At 36.2% G+C, this 17,558-nt stretch overlaps 1 protein-coding gene across 1 annotated transcript in view; it reads right to left on the bottom strand.

Annotated features, from left to right (window-relative positions):
• Nucleotides 1-1,067: 1,067 nt before the first annotated feature.
• Nucleotides 1,068-17,558, bottom strand: part of Oseg2 (intraflagellar transport protein Oseg2) — a 48,542-nt gene continuing 32,051 nt past the window's right edge. Inside the window, exons 22-32 of the mRNA XM_067112963.1 lie at nucleotides 15,077-15,223; nucleotides 13,737-13,891; nucleotides 13,395-13,575; nucleotides 11,709-11,900; nucleotides 11,130-11,244; nucleotides 10,232-10,376; nucleotides 8,164-8,368; nucleotides 5,874-6,089; nucleotides 5,275-5,445; nucleotides 3,238-3,462; nucleotides 1,068-2,861 (exon numbers count right to left, since the gene is read on the bottom strand). Coding sequence (XP_066969064.1) covers nucleotides 2,598-2,861; nucleotides 3,238-3,462; nucleotides 5,275-5,445; nucleotides 5,874-6,089; nucleotides 8,164-8,368; nucleotides 10,232-10,376; nucleotides 11,130-11,244; nucleotides 11,709-11,900; nucleotides 13,395-13,575; nucleotides 13,737-13,891; nucleotides 15,077-15,223 — 2,016 coding nt within the window. The 3' untranslated portion in view covers nucleotides 1,068-2,597. The remainder of the gene's footprint in view (nucleotides 2,862-3,237; nucleotides 3,463-5,274; nucleotides 5,446-5,873; nucleotides 6,090-8,163; nucleotides 8,369-10,231; nucleotides 10,377-11,129; nucleotides 11,245-11,708; nucleotides 11,901-13,394; nucleotides 13,576-13,736; nucleotides 13,892-15,076; nucleotides 15,224-17,558) is intronic.

The following is a 17,558-nucleotide window of genomic DNA, read 5'->3' as shown; positions in this document are numbered from 1 at the left end:
CACAATATTACAATAATGAAGTGAAGTAACCAACCAGGGTAAAGGATTTTAAAAAAGCATAATTCAAGAAACTGGGCATCACTGGCAGAGCACAAAAATTGCCAAAAACACTGGTGGTCCCAGGATAACACGGCAGGCATTTTACTTGCATGTTAACGGTCCTTTATCGTGGAAAGAGAAAATGGATGTTTTCTCATCTATGAGGAGTCCTATTTGTGGAAAAGCTGACGAATACTGCCCTCTCTGGGTCCCACAGTAGGATAGGGGAGTGATGACACCAGTGTAGGGACATGTGAGCACCCCAAATGACAGGCAATGGAGAATGACCTAACAAGATCCCAAGTAGGGGCAATGTCCACTCAAGTAATTAATAGCCTGTCCTAATTGGTGTTTTGTGATTACTGTATATTCAATTGAAATGATGAATTTACTTATTTAATTTTAGAGATATATCTCCAAAAAGAATTACTTCCGAACACATGTACAATACGGTATAGTTTAGCCCATCCAAAATGCAGCCGACTGCAGTTCTACCTACTTATGCTTACAAGATATGTACAATCCACAAAACTCATACAATATGAAAGAAAGAACCATGAACATCTTTGTGTATTTGTGGGGACCCCTTCTCTAACTGATACAGTATTTTCATTTACTCTTATTTAATACGGTACAGTACCGTAGCAAATACCTGTACAGTAAAGTAATGTAACACACACACCATCTTCAGTCACTTATAAAACAGGATCCTTTTTAGATATACATAATGAAACCATTTAAAAATTATCTTCTACATAAAGTTTATGATAAAAGATGAGATTTTAAATTCAAAATACAAGGACTTTCTGCTTCTACTCAAATAAGCCACTTGATATGACTTCCGGAGTCACATGCATACACTAAAGTACACAGAAGCATATAGTCCTATCTTTTTTTATACCAGTATATATTCCAGCATCAAGGAAGGTATTGCGGTTGGTTAGTTATGTTTAAGAAATGAATGCATCGCTCTAAACTTTTCTGTGAAAATCTAGAAAACACTTGGTGCTATTAAAATAATACTCTAATACAGTAAGGTAAGCATATTAATACAAGCTTAGTAGGGTACAATCGTAATATAATCTCAACAAAATGTTCACTTCATATTTAAATTCCCCAAAGGCACACAAGAAAGGCTGGCATATAATTTTAAATTTAAAACTAGTTTGAGCACCACTAACTTCATTATCAATGATTCCAATGGCATTCTCCTGACATATAATATTAACATGATGAGGTGGTTAAAAATAAATACATAACACTTCTAAAATTATTTAGGCAAGAATCTGTTTGCCTGACCCCCTTCGTGGGTGATCTTGAATAATTATCATAAAAAATTAAATCTTTGTTTCATCTTTGGCTTTTATCAACACACACATCATCTTCAGTCACTTATAAAACAGGATCCTTTTTAGATATAATGAAATTATTTAAAAATTTCTTCTAAATACAGTTTATGATAAAAGATGAGATTTTAAATGGTAATGACTAGATAAAAGGAATTAGGAGGGCATCGCGTAAGGCATATCTGATCACTGCATTTCCATCAGATGTTTCAATCACAGTCTTAGCTAAGTCCTGATATATGTATACACTGTCCACAGAACCTCTCTGCGAAGGTCTGGAGTTGCCCTCTGGAATACTTAAGTAACACACACTGTTTTTGCTAAATAAAAGGAACAATGAGGGCAAGCATTGACTGCAAAAACTACTTGCAATGTGGTTATTTGATGGCATATAGGGACCACAGGGATGTAAGACTCATCCTAATTTCAGCAAAGATTTTTCAGGGAAATTTTCTCTTTTGTGTATTTGAGCATTCAGGCATGCTAATTGGTCTAACATGCAAAGTCCACACTCTTGTTTAAAAGTAAAATTACACTAAATACTGTATACTTCTGGGGTGCTTCCCAAAGCTTACCCTACTTGCTAGTTTTAGCAATTGGACATTAATCATCTAATATGCAGTTACACACAAAACTGAGATGACAAACCTTTACAGCCACTGACAGTGTTAAATATAGCGATATCTGGAAACTCTTGAAAAAAATATGGAGTTTAAAGTAGAGAATTATCTTCAGTTATTTTAACTTATACTACCAAAATATATTCAGCACTATTAATATCACTGTTACTCAACTGCATTATGTCTAACCACCTATGTGAGTACATAGTTTAGGTTATATCTGTAATGCCATTCACTATTAAAAATTCATAAAAATAACTCATTTAATTGTATTTATTACTATGTTTGCAATGTCTTAATTGTCTGTCATGACCCCAACATCTTTCTTTTCGAGGTTTCACTCTGAAAATCTTGTTCTGACTGAATAAACATGACTATTGTAACTAATAATTTGAACTAAACAGTTTCAGCTGCTATTTATGCAACTTCCTTACAAAAGGCAAAACTGACTCAACCTACCTGACTAGTTATTAGTTTTCTTCCACTCTACCAAACACAACATTTAATCTTGTGATATATATCTATACTGACTAGAACAGAATTCAGGATGCTTTGTATTGCATAAAAGAAGATTTATGGTTATTTCTTCAAATCACTGGAAATTGTAACCCATGCTTGGCAAACCGCCACACCAATTTGTTATGAACTTCAAAACATCCTGACATTCAGAGGAATTAGACATTTTTGTAGCCATAATGAGCTTATTCCAGTCATCTTTATTAGCTGCCTGTCCTCGCTTCAAGTCCAGACGGTTACGTATTACTGGATAACCCGTAATTACGCAGGGGGAATAAACATTATTGTCTGGACCAACGAGAGACGCTTCGTACACCATCCGTTCGTCGAGGGGCAATACCTGAAAAGTAGTACAGTAATAAAAATGTGGAGCAAATGGTATTACCATTAAAGGATTACAGTATGTACTTTAACTATCGATTTAAAATTTTATTTAATACATCCGTTCGTCGAGGGGCAATACCTGAAAAGTAGTAAAGTATTGAAAATTTTAGCAAATGGTATTATCATTATCATTACAGGATATCAGTACGTACTTTAACTATCGATTTAAAATTTTATTTAATACAGAGCTGTTCTTTGAAAACCTAACATCTGAATATAAAAAGGTAACGAGGATTCTACATACTAATCAATTTTAATAGATCCATGTACGTATTCACATAATATATTCAAAATCACAACAATGCTTACCTGTTCCACACAACAATGCTTACCTGTTCCACACGCTGATCCATGGATACTGCCAACACCCATTCTTTGGCTTCCTCTCGAAGAGCCTCCGGAATGCTCAGTTCCTCAGGGAGAGGTATTTCAAAAGGAATGTCAGTCTCCAAGAAGTCTGTGTGATCTAAAGAATCAAGTGATCCTTCCTCAATTGCTTCACACAAGTCCAAAAATCGATTTAAGAAAACGAAAGCCATGTTCTCCCAACCAATTTCCTGCAAAAACAACAGAAATCTGTAATATTGTAAATGCTTAGATGAGATGCAAAGTTCCATCTATTTTTGCATTCAAATTTGGACCATGTTACCAATATTATTAGTTATATATCTGGACATTCTTAATAACAAGAGCGAACACAATTCAAAAAGTACCAAATGTCAAAGTGAAACTTAATTTTTATCTTCATAACCTTTCTTTACTTTGAGTATATAAAGAACTTCCTGTTTGAAAAGCTTCAAACTCTGAAATTTTTTAAAGATTTACAATTTAAGCTGAATGATTTCAATAGTTCTTTAGCTACAGGCTAATTTTTACACATCAGTGGCCACTGAAAAAGTTATATGCACTAGTGATACTCATATATGCAATCAAGTACTTTCTTTGCTACATGCACTGCTTGACAATTAGGGTAGTGCAAAGCTTAATAGCTGACTCAAAGATTTCTCAGAATCTAAGAAGTTCATAAGCAAGACAGTGCTGGTAAAATCAGGGGACAATAGTGTTTATGCTGGTAATTCTGAAATTAATGGCCTTAGGCAGATGTTTGTTATCAACAGAAGTTTGGGTGTCAGGAAGAGGAGTAACTGAATAGTACTATAAATAGCTTCAAAACATTTATATAATTTGCTTTTCATGTTTTTAACAATAGTTTCATTACATGTATTGTCCTCAGTACCACAAGAAAATAAACAATAATTTAAGGACAAAAGCATTTCTCCCATTTTACAGTGGCCATCCCAATACTCTGAGACTCTTGTATTCTGATATGATTGGTATCCTAATCAATACAGTGGCACAAAATTAAACAGCAGGATTGTTAATGTTCTGATAAACATGCATTTTTTTACAGACCAAAGTAATCCTTTTCATATCAACTCACTGTTAATTAAAGCCCAACTTTGTGGTCAGCTAACTGCCCTGGACACTCATTCATTTTATGAAAACAGCAGTAAACAGGTGAGTGTAGATGCATCCCTTGGATTCCTACTAAGGGATTCAGAGCCGATGAAACACGGTTTTTCGGCAATGCCTTATCAAAGCATCGGATCAAGGTGAAAGTTGGCAAGTGTATATTTTATAGCCCTACCTAATTTTTGCAAGTATTATTTACTACCTAAGTTCAATAATTTTGATATTTATAGAGTAAAACGAAGGCGCCAATGCCGGAACCGAGAAAATCACAGACAAGGATCCTAAAACCATTCGTGACGTAAACATTACATGACATCATGAGGCTCCGCCCATCCACCAGGTAGGCAGCAAGTCACTAACAGGTGAATTCGATAATGGTCAGCCAACTAATCACATTATCACCACTAAAGCACAGCATCTGACTTATGATGCCATCAACTGCTGGTGTCTTTCCATTCTTGAACCTTTTAACTGTCAAAACATATCCTCAACAGTCACTTCCACAGGCAAGCTAAAATGTACAACCCTTTCAACCCCTGTTCCACTTCCCCCCACCTTCTTGTACCTTTTACCTTCAATAAATCTTCAAGGTACTCACTTCACTGAACCAGGATAGTACGTACTTCAGACAGTATATCTCCCAAGTTAAACAGTGAAAAAAGATTCTGGATAGACTGTGTGTTAGTACAAAGATAGAAGAGAGCTGATGGTAATGGCAAGAAGTGGAGCGGCTGGAAGTATATCTGATCATAATTTGGTTGACACAAAAAATTACTTTTGTATCTTTTGGTGTTGCAGCCAGTATGATGGCATCCACATATTCACTGTTACACTGACAACACTCAATGTAACCACTGTCATTAACACGTGTACCCAGTGCAAAATGTGCCCCTTACCTTGCATGCCATCCCTGCTTCATAAAATACTTTATCAGCAGGAAGAACATCACTGTGTCGCACAAGTGCTACCGACACCTTTGCTGCAAGTTTTTCTATTTGTGGTGTTGTCATATATGCAGATCGAGCAGCTAAGTAATGACCAAGTAGCAGGAGTTGCTCAAACTCTTCCTGAAAGATAAAGAAATAACAATGAATTTATAAAAATTGCAATTAGTCTCTAAAATTTTTTTTTTATCTTTAAACATTCTATAACAAAGCAAAAGTATTTAATAATCTTGGCAGTCAACTGAAATGTTGCCTCTTCACTAATATATCACAGTCGCTTTAAACAAACTTTATGTAATAAAATTCAGTTGTGGACAAAGTTCCCTTTGGAATGACACTTCCAATACTTTTTTATTCCAACACTGAATTAATAAAAATAAACATATTCAGCCAAAAATTTTGTGAATTGCTTTTTGCATGCTCCACATATCTCAGACAATTAATGATAAAATGTCCCCATCTCAGAGGAGAAGGCGGAGGACAGATTTGCAAATAATATAAGGTTACCAGTATTATTTTGTGCAATACAGATGTGCAAATAATATAGTTACCAATACACCATCCGTATCTTCATGTTGTCTAATATTTTCCACAAGAGAGAAGAGCAGATCCCGTAGATCCGCCCAGGTTCGATAAGCCTGGGCCGTGCACAATTCGTGCATACTCATCAAATCCAGAGCAACACGGCGATAAATATTGTAGTTCTGTGAAAACGCTGGAGCACCATATTTCTTGTATAACTGAAGGGCTTCAGTGGGCTTATTCTCCTGAAATGTAAATAAATATTTTGAGTCATTTATATTTCCAAGATACAAGTTATTTTTATTACTGACATTAAGTCAGGTCAAAGTCAGTAACCTGATGGTCACAATGTACTATAATAGGTGAAGAGGCAGTTAATGGATGGGTGCAATATTCGTATGTAAGTGGCAGTCCCCATCTCAATTGCCATTACATTCAATTTTTATTGTTTCCAGACCACTGAAATATGTCTAAAGTGATGAAGGAGGTACTCTGAGTAAACATACTATGTCTATATACTGTATAAAATTTTGTATGTGCTCATGCAAGTTACAAACTACTGAATTTATTACTGCTAAAAAGCTGCTTCAGGACGAGGCAATTTACTGCTGAACTCTTTAGCTTCAGAGGTTAGTGCTAACCGCCACTTGGTTCAGTATCATGCGTATCAGTTTTCTGTGCCTTTGATTTTCATGCTGTAATTAAGTTCTGGGATTAATAGGCCTTATTCAAAACTCCTGTCTTCATACAGACTCTCCCCACAATCTCAAACTAACAAGTGCATGCTACTAGACAGTTCACAGCACACCATCTTACTCAAGAAGCCACTAGCCCCACATATCAATTTTGTGGTTGTGGTAACTATCCTTGATGGGAATTTCAAGCAAAAAACTTCTGTAGGTCTCGTGAAAAGAAACGTCACTTTGCAATTGTCTGTTGCTCTGATACTAAAAGAATAGAAGCCAGTAACTCTTCAGTATTAATAGTCTACCCATACTGATTGCTCAATGATTTTAGCCACCATGAACCACCATAAAACAGGAGCTATGGAGGACAGCTCAAATACAACATACTTTAGCATAACTGGTCTTGCTAAACTTCCAGATTCAGCCATCTGCTGAAACAGTAAGCAAGTCTTCTTCTCAACATCAGTCACACTTGCAACTATGGTGTTACAGATATAACTATCCAGAATCATACATGATGTACGTCCATCAGATCTTCTGAATCTCTGCTTGACACTCATACGATGTCAAACATTCATGAAACATCACTATACTGTCAAATTTCATGGTGTCAAAGAATCCACAAAATTTTCTTTGGCAGCACAGAGTCTCGATGAAACAGACTGTGAACAAAGTAAAGGGATACTAGAAAGCCACCTGTCTTACCTTTCAATATCAGGGCCTCAACAAAATCCATTGAGAAAACATTCTTATATAAGGCACTATACGCTGTTCACTCTCAAATGTACATAGCAACAAACTGAACACCTTCTGAATGACTGTTCTACTTTCCTCACAGATCAGGCAACAGTTTCCCAAACCGAAACTGGTCAATGAGAGGACCAGCTGCTCTTAGAAAGTTATACCTTTAAGAAATTATATCTTTAAGTTTAATGTAGCCAGACTTCCCTATTCACACAGAAGAACAAGTAATTTAATGACTGATAAAACCTATTTGCTGCTCATCTGAAGTAGACTCCTATAAGTGAAAATTGGAGTAAGAGATAGAAGAAAAAGACCAAAGTGAATAGATAAAAAGTATGATAGAAAATAATTAAGGGAAAGCACACTGTATGTCGTTGGTAACTCCCTATGGGATAGAATTCCAAAAGAGAGGGATACTAACCTAAGACTCCCTATGTTTAATGAGAACCCTAATAATATCCCAAGGAAATTAGGAGGTTTTCCACTGTACACACAAGCACTGTGCTGAATTACTAGTCTACTCTGAATATGAATATATCCAAAATAAAAAAATCATTGATGCCTTTCTTTCGAAATGAAGACACCAAATTACAGTGAGCACAGGGCACTGTTCAAATACCCTACCTTAATAAGAGTAGTAACTAGAGTGAGCACAGAATACTGTTCAAATATCCTACCTTAATAAGACTAGTAACTAGAGTGAGCACAGAGCACTGTTCAAATATCCTACCTTAATAAGGCTAGTAATTAGCATGAGCACAGAATACTGTTCAAATATCCTACCTTAATAAGACTAGTAATTAGAGTGAGCACAGAATACTGTTCAAATACCCTACCTTAATAAGACTAGTAATTAGAGTGAACACCAAACACTGTTCAAATAGCCTACCTTAATAAGAGTAGTGGCATATTTAGCCAAGTATTTGTGGAGCAACTCTGGTCCGTGTGAGGCAGCCGTTTCAAAGGCACGCGTCCACTGACCACCTTCCACGTACATGTCTAGAGCACCTGTGAGATCTACATCAGCCAGAGCCTCAGCTTTTCCTTCGTTTTTCAAGAATTCTTTGTATGCCGAATCTACATATGATTCATACCTGAAAGTTTTGCAAAAATGAAACTTAATAACAGGTAAAAACTTCTACTTAGACTATTTGTAAAATGGCAAAAAACAAACTTTTTATTTTGAAAAACTTTTTATTTTGAAAAACTCAGAACTGAAATTACTACAAGCTTTCGCAAAAGGTTTATGGAGGATAAAATACAAACTTACTGACATTGTAATTGCAACAAAACTAGCAAGTGCTTCGAATGGGGATCATGAAGGATTTTTTGTAGAAACTAACAATACTGCAAGCTTTGAATATCCAATAACTAAGTGGACAATCACAAACAAAAGGGGCATGAAAATGAAATTATGGTCTTCAGAGCCATATAAAGAAAATGAACATAATTCAGACTTGAGCTTATACGTACATAGTTTCAATATGTCTCATCTCTTTACTGTTGATAATACCTGGTTCATTAGCACAAATTACAAGGTGCAATCAAACAGTTGAGACTACATCCATAATGAACAAAAAACCATACCTGATTTACATTCAGCTTACATCCCTTTTAAAGTACAGTAGTCACCTCATACTGTGATTCTCTACTCCCATTACTTTTACCATGCTTGGAATGCTCCTAACAAGTACAATCTGCAATTCATGCTGATTTTTATTGTGCTAAAACAGCAGGTCTTCAGCTTGTACTGCTACCTGAGGAAAAAACAATAAACAGTAATAACACATTTCTTGTCATTAAGGGGTGAGAAGCAATGACTGCTAAATCTGGCTTTTTGCTGAAGGGCCGTCACCATTGAGGACAGCCAATAAGTATCATGGATGGTGACTGTAATGCCTAAAAAAACAGCACCTCCTGGGAGCATTCAAAGCATGGAGCCAGCATTCTAGTGGTTTACTACTGCAGACTTTGACAGGAACCTTGGAACATGATCAAATGTTGCAGGGCAAGTTAGAAGGTCTCAGGAGGCTACTCAGTAAGTGTTTGGAGAACACTCACAATGAGGACATCTGACCCATCACCAGCTAGAAATGGCCAGCTGTTGTCTACTGTCCATGGTGAGATTACCATGGACAGCACAGCAAGGCAAAAACAATGATGATCAGGATCAGCAGAAGCTGTTATCATCTCAGGCATGGCACCAAATAGAACTGCAGTCATTAAAGGAGGGGGTTTAACCTCAAATGACACCAATGGCACCTCCTTGGCCCTCTCCCCCTTGGAGTCAAACCTCGTCCACTTGGAAGGCAAAATTCTACACATTCCTTGCAGAAAAAGCCCACAATACATTCTAGACCCCTGCAAAAACAACATGAAGACTACAAACATCTATAAGCCCATGACATCTACATTGCTCCTGCATTCTCTCATTCATCATCAAGAACAAGCAAGTCACAAACCCAGATCAAAAACAGGTACTCAAAAAGAAGACTGCAAAAGGCTAAGTCAACTTCACAAATCATATAAAGTCTGTGGCCACAGAGCAACTCTGGAAACATGTTGACACAACTGTGGCAGAAGAAGAAGTGGGAACAGCAGGTGAGTGAGAGTGGCTTCCACTTCCTTTTCACCCACACATAAACCTGTAACTACCTCGTTAACATATTCAACAATGAACCAAGTTTTGCCAAAAATATGACCTGTGTTTGTTGGAACAAACACTAACATTAGCAAACAGTGACTGAAGAAAATTTGTGAGTAAAACTAGGTTTACTCAGGTGAGAAGGGGGTCATCCATTACTAAACACACACTCACACACACACACACACACACACTCTGTAAAAAACTTTATCGACTGAACCAGCTTTTGACGAAGGTATTTGTACATAAACTAAATTTTGTCTTTTCTTGGAACGAATACTAACATTAACGTCCGTTCGAATGTAGCACTAACCTTGGTTCCAATTCTCTTGCAACTTTCTTGGCTTTACTCCATTCTTGCCCTGTTATGAAAGCATCTATGGCCTCTTTGACCAAATCACCTGCCAAAAATAGCTGTGCAGCTGCAGTATATCGTTTAATCTCTAGAAGCCGAGGACCTGTTAAAACAGACGTGACTCTTAAAACAATATTTACTTCATGAACTAACAATAATTTGTTATAAAGGCTTATCAGTAACAGATTTTAAAATTAAGGTACATATGCATGTAATTTTACCATACTGATAAAAGCACTCAATCTATGACTTTGATTCAGAGAGGTGCACAGATAGATAGCTTAAACAAAAACATACCACATAATAAACCACACAATACAAAGCTGTATACAGTATATGTAATCAACTTGTAGCTAATGTTGTTCCTCTGCAACTAGGTTGCAATACCAAATACCAGATAGCAAAAACCATGCCAACCTAAAAACATACAGCAAAATACCTGCTAATGAAAATACAATTCCCTTAATACTGAATTTAAGCTGAACTATTGGACAGATGCTTGCTGAAAACAGCTTCAATCACTGTTCTTTATACTCACTACCAAAAGACAATAAAATTGATGAAATGGAGCATTTAATTATCAGAGACAATACTAATGATGAAGACCAATTACACATCCTATGTTTCCAAAAACTGGAATTGCATTTACTTCTATCAGCAGAAGGTACCAGCTCAATATAGAGCAGAAATTCAGTGATAACCTGCTAAAAGGACATACCATTACTATACAGCTGTCAATTAGAGTGCAAATAGCCACAAATGCTGTCATCTCTAGTGTAATTACACTCCACAGTGTGTCTGATGTTCAATGTTACAAATCACACAGAGTACCACACTGAAAAGAACTGTAACCTACCAAGTGATCTGGCTAAATCTTCAGCTTTCTCTGGTAAAAATTTAATGGCAAGCTCTCCAGCTTTAGTCCAAGCCTTCTCCAGTATGTTAGCATCATTGGTCATCCCAGAATTAACCTGTAAAGAAAGCATGACATTTTTTTCAGCATAAAATGTTATATTTTCATTGCATGTCAATAAAAACAAAATTTTTTACACCCCTATGAATCATTGATAGATGTCAACAAAACCAAAAAAATATATATGACATTGCAAATTACAAACAGCAAAGGAACAATATTCAATCAAATTTTATTGCTCAGTTTTCCGAGTTTGCAGTAAATGTCCATAACCAATATCACTCAAGCTAATCTTGATTAGCTACTCATGCAGTTCAATCCTCACAGTATGTTACCATGATGCTAGATACTAGTGAGGACATTCACTATCCGCTCTAAAAAAAAATGTCTACAGTACAGTACTTATTAAACTCATCCTTATTTCAAAGCTCATACTTTTACCATGAAACCGGGAAAGTTTCATATTTCTTATGAATTTCAAAACTCCTGTGATAATAAGGCCACATGCTAATTCTTCCATACCTTTGAATAGCAGTCAACTGCTCTTGCATATTCTCCAGACTCTTCCCACTGCCTAGCTTGGCTAATGAGTGTCTGTGCGTCTTGGGAACCGCGGCTCAGTACATTTCGATCGTACTCGTCTTGAAGGACACTCAGTTTGTGAGGTAGGTATTCTTTACAAACTCTCAGCGCTTCAGTCCACTGGTTGCTGTCCTAGATATAAAAGATTGATTATTTATAGCAAGCATGAGCTGAAAAATCTGTTAGCATACTGTATATGTACTGTACATGAATTACTGTGGGTGACTGCATGCTGAAATACCCAAACCTATATATTAAAATTACCACCAAAACACTGGAAAAATATTTACCTGGAGAGGTACTACAGCATACTTACTAAATCAATCAGGTATTGTTTAAAACTGATTATGGCTGGCAACCATACAGTCAAATATTTATCTAATTACAAAATGAACATATTCCCTTTTTAAAATAATTTCCATACATATGTGATAAGTTAGTTTAAGTTGGTTACTGACTCACTCCAGTATGCTTCAAGTGTTTAAGGGATGTCTGAACATTTGCAAGCATGACTTTGTCAAATAAACATTCTGTACTCCAATATAACACATGAGGGATCTAGTCAAGACTTCATTATACTTTATTGTACATTAGACACATACAGTACGTCAGAAACTTTTGAAAAATGAAATCTGCTTCCTCCAAGCCTTGGCCCATACCCCAAAAAATTACCTATTAAGGGGGTTATCATTAGTAAGGCTGACAAATCACTCCTGCCTTTCTCCAAGAAACTGAACAAGGTTAGTTATCACCATTATGTTCAAGAAGCCAGCATCATTCAAATTTTCATAAAACATTCATTAAAAAACTGGGTAAATAAGATTTAAAAACTGGGACATTTACAAAGACAAAAAGTTAACAATCAACAAAAAAAAATTTACCCCCAAAATTTACCACAGATACGGTGGAACCCCCGCTTATTCGTGATTCAGCAATCGCAGATTTTTCTGTAATGCATTTTTCAATAAATCGTGGAAAATTCTGTATCATATGAGTTGTAGTGCAGGTAACAGTACTAATGGGGGTAACAAATACATGGACAAAAACAGTTATTGAGCAACTGCATTTCGCATTACCATATACACCATGTCTTGTCAAGTTTCTCGGAAGGTAACACATTCACATTATTATACAATGAGAACTCAATGGTCTGGTTAAGCTACCTAATAATAGCATAATCAGAAAGTTATCACAGAGTGCATTCCTACAGAAACACCAAACTACTGTTCTCAAATTGATGATATAACAAAGACTACTAATACCATATTGCCAATACTGATTCTGGTGAATATAAGAAGAAAAATTTGGCATTGTCTATTTGCATGAAGAGCATTCACCCTAAACATTAGTAGTTTACAACAAATTTCCATTTCACTTAAAATCTAATCAACTTTTCCTTGGAAAACATCCCATGTTACAAACATTTCCAATTAAACGCTTCAACATTATTTTGAGATATTTTGAGAACAGACAGACACCACTGAATGCCAAAGCTTTGTCCAAATTTCTTGGACAGAGGTCACGACAAACCAAATGTTACGAGTAAGCGTACCTTCTGAACCAAGCCATGGTAGTAATGCATAACACTGCTCTAATAAGATCTACAATAATGCAATAAACCCTTACCCTGTAGAATTTCACTGCCAACTCTGGCCTCTGGGCCCTCAGCAGAAGAGCCTCTGCTCTCGGGTAATCTCTCTCCGAGAATGCTACCTTTGCCTGGCCCACAAGTACATCTCCAACCGAGTCTGGGTCGTGTGCTTCGGCAACTCTCTGTGCACTCTCCCAATCTTGAGCATGGACATACCTTAAAATAACAGTATATTATTGAAAAGTGAAATAATAAAAGTGAAAAAATAATCATTTCAACATTGCTGAAATTCCCAACTTATAATTTGTTGCTTACTGTATATTATACAAAAATAGAACAAATTACTTTTATGACTCAAGACATGCAGAAACACTCACATAAGAACTGCTTCCTTTGGTTTTCCAGCTTGAATAAACTCTGACTCTGCTTCGGAATATTTTCCGTCGTCCTCCAAGGCCATGGCACACTTGTAATGAATGTCTGGTACTTTCTGCTTCATGGCAGTTCTTGCGAGTTCAAAAGCAAACTCAAACTGTTTAGAAAAAAATAGATGTCTGACTAATAGATTACTTCATAGTGCAATAAACTTCAAATTATTGCAAATATTTCATTCATTATCATGATAAGCTTAGAAAACATAAATACTGCTCCTCTTCTTAAAACCAATTCTGCATAGAACTACTCAAGCAATTCTGTCATAAATAAAAAAATATCTAGTACTGTACTATATTCTCTCACAGACACCTGTGAGAGCTTTGACTGATTGTATTTATACCTAATTTCTAATAGTAAACTTTCCACATATACAGCTTTTTCATATCTGAATTTTCCTAAAATGTTGAGCCAGATCCATATGGATCTATGTGGAGACACATATCCTTGTAAATATGTGTCTTAAACCTACAATGATGGCCTATGCTACCAGTATATTCCCAGCACAATGTATACCGTAACTGAAATTCTTTTTCTGTTATAATGAAGCTTCATAATTTTCATAATTTCCTGACCAAAATAGTAACAGATATTCTTTTTATTCACCAGCATCTTTGACAATTATCTTTATTTATTTTTCTTTACAGTGGACCCTACTTTCTTCTTCCTGATATGTTGGTCAAACAGAAAAGCATTAGTTTTTGAAATATTAATTTCACCAAAACATGGCATGCCATATCGGGAAGGACACCCCAAGAATATATCATCTTCAAGTGATATCCTATAATGAACATGCTGTCCCTGTCTCACTCAAAGAACCCCCATTTTTTCCTTCCTTCCCCCAAAGCAAATCCACAATAATGAAATAGACAAAACACCACAATATTTTCTGACACATTATTATCATTGTTATGATTAAGAAGATGAACCCTATTCATATGGAACAAGCCCACCACAGGGGCTACTGACTTGAAATTCAAGCCCCCAAAGAATATGGTGTTCATTTGAAAGAAGTAACAGAAGGTAAAGAGAAATGCAGAAAGAGGAGATCAGTTATAATAAAAATAAATAAATAAATAAATAAATAAAAATGTAAATAAATCATTACACTTACAGCAGTGTAAGCAAAAGGTATCATATATATGTGTAATAAAATGGATGGCTCTAATTCATTAGTGACTTGTTATAATGCACATACAGTATATGAAATTGAGTGGGGAACAATGCATCTTTAAGATAAGAGGAACGCTAATTCTTTTTAAGATAAATCACTTCAGTTACACACCTGCATACTTTCACAAGCATAATCAATACACTGCTCCAACAGGCCAAATTTATTAAGCAACTTCACAGCAGCATCACCACGGAGAGTTCGAGCCCATAAGAACGTCACCTGCTTCCCGGCATTCGCTCCTCCTTCATGTTTTGCTACCTATGTAACATACAAATAACAACATTGAAATCAAATTTAACAATTAAAGACTATTAATAGTGGGTATTCGCTGGAATTCTACGCACTCCTCAAAGTGAATTATCTGTCTGGTAGTTCCAATGTTTTACTTTTACAAAATTCTAAGAACCTTGCTATATACAGATTCATCTTGAAAAATCAATTTCAAAATGCAACTAAAGGTTTTTTAAGTTTTATATTAACAATAGTTCATGCAAAAACTTAATGTTGGACTAGATACTGTAAAATAAAGACCTCTTCAAATACCATAATACTAAACAAAAATGCCAAAAAAACTACCTATATAAATTACACTGAAAACTTCGTTAAAATCTACATCTCTCCAAATGTGAATTTCTAATGTTTTCATAGACAATTTAAGAAAATTAAACAGTAAAGGAAACCAGCACCTCAACTTGACATCACATGGCCAAAATTTTTTTTATAAAGATTAACCACTAAATGAAAGGTTATTTTTTAAAAACAATTGTTTTTTCACACAAACTCATTACTGTGACATTTAGCTCACTTTCACATACAATGGAATCCCTGAAACTTCACTCCTGGCCAAGACAATATGGCAGTGTAGCTGTAACCTTGCACAAGCATACCTGAATCTTCAGCAGCTGCTTTACTCCTTTGCATTGTCCGACCAATTAGGTGCGAGATATGGTGGAGTTGAGAAGTGGGAACCCCACATTATAAGTAAAGTAATGGGTTTGCAATAAAAAAAATTTGAAAGTTAATTTTATTTTCAAACTTATATTTGTTTCACCACAAATCCATTTCTTATAATCAGCCCAAATCACATTTAAGTTAGGAAGGATCAAGTTGCTAAACACCTCAGAGGAGGCTGATTAAGAAATGTTGGATCTCTGCTACAGCACCTGGGTCTGAGTTGAACAACTCAGCTAATGGCTCTAAAAGGTTCGGTGTGTTGTATTTGTAATGCCTAAGCTCTGATATCTGAAGTAACTCCAAGAAGTCTGAAATTTGTATACTATTAGGAAGTCCTTTATACTGTAAGATACTCCTAAATGTAAGTAATGCAGTGAAGAACTGTATTCTTCCATTATTTAAGGCATCCAGATGAATGACACAGGAATATCTAAATCTTGAAGGATCCTATACTGGGCAATGTGAGGAGAACTATGGCATTGACAATGATGATGACTTTTGAAACTAAAGCCTCAACTGAAGTAAGAACCTCTTGCCCCTTACTACACCGGGTCTGATGATCACTAGTCTAATCACCTGTGTGTCACATCCCTAAAGTAAAAGCCTGCAAACATTGTTTGGAACCTCCACATACCTGTCAAAAAAACCCAGCTGCCATGAAGATTCCTCATAAGAAGCAAAGCAGTTCAGAGAGCTCAGATCTCATGGAGAAGCACCTTCACTTCAAAGGCTGTCTATGACCTTCTATCTTGGAAATTTTGACTGCTAGGTGACAACAAATTTTATAATCTGTGAAAAGTAAGAGCTTCCATGGAGGTGACGATGGACCAGCGAGACTCCTACCATGTAGTTCTGAGAGTCCTGTCGCCAATGAAGATCTTAGGCATTGTTTAGTAAGGGGACTGGGTGAATGTCTGGTTGTTTTGCTACTCCAGGGCCTGCTAAATTACAGCTGTGGGGAACAAACCATGAACCAACTACAAGAAACTAACTTTTCCAGGGAGATTAGATGACCAATCAAAGGAAGCCACACCTTGGAAGAGAGATCCAGTGTAAATAAAAGCTTTAGTATCAATGAGAATGATCTCTGGATCCAGTCTTCCCTTTTTCCTTCTGACCTAAAAACCCAAGTGCTGTCATTACTGGAAAAACTGATGAAGATGTTCACGAAGTTCCGAGGGGAACAGTGGCATCACAACCCACTCGTTAAAGATCTGTGGACCTTACTCCATTTTTGTGTCCATACGCTACTGTCACAGGAATCCTCATGAATATTTGAGAGGCACTGGCTAGGCTAATACAGGGTACTCTGAACTGTATTTATTTTCATTATGGGAGGGGGCTTAAAATCACTATAGCTTTCTGTAGCATATGTTTACTCAAAATATGTTAGATAAAATGTAAATGTGACAAAATGGAAATGTAATTGGGAAAGATGACACCAGCTTTTACAGCTGAAGGAAATGCAAGTGAAACAGAGCAAAGGAACTTCTGAGATTGCAGTGCAGTGTTACTCTCTGTCACATAATCATAATCCAAATCATTCTCCCCAAGAAGCCCTCTGATCAACTACAGTGCAAACAGACAAGACAATGCTCCAACTGAAATTTGTGAATACATTTCCAAAACTCAGACCAGT

Source organism: Macrobrachium rosenbergii, chromosome 12 (assembly GCF_040412425.1).
Source record: "Macrobrachium rosenbergii isolate ZJJX-2024 chromosome 12, ASM4041242v1, whole genome shotgun sequence".
Classification (NCBI taxonomy): Eukaryota; Metazoa; Arthropoda; class Malacostraca; order Decapoda; family Palaemonidae; genus Macrobrachium; species Macrobrachium rosenbergii.
This window is presented reverse-complemented; position numbering and strand designations above follow the sequence as displayed.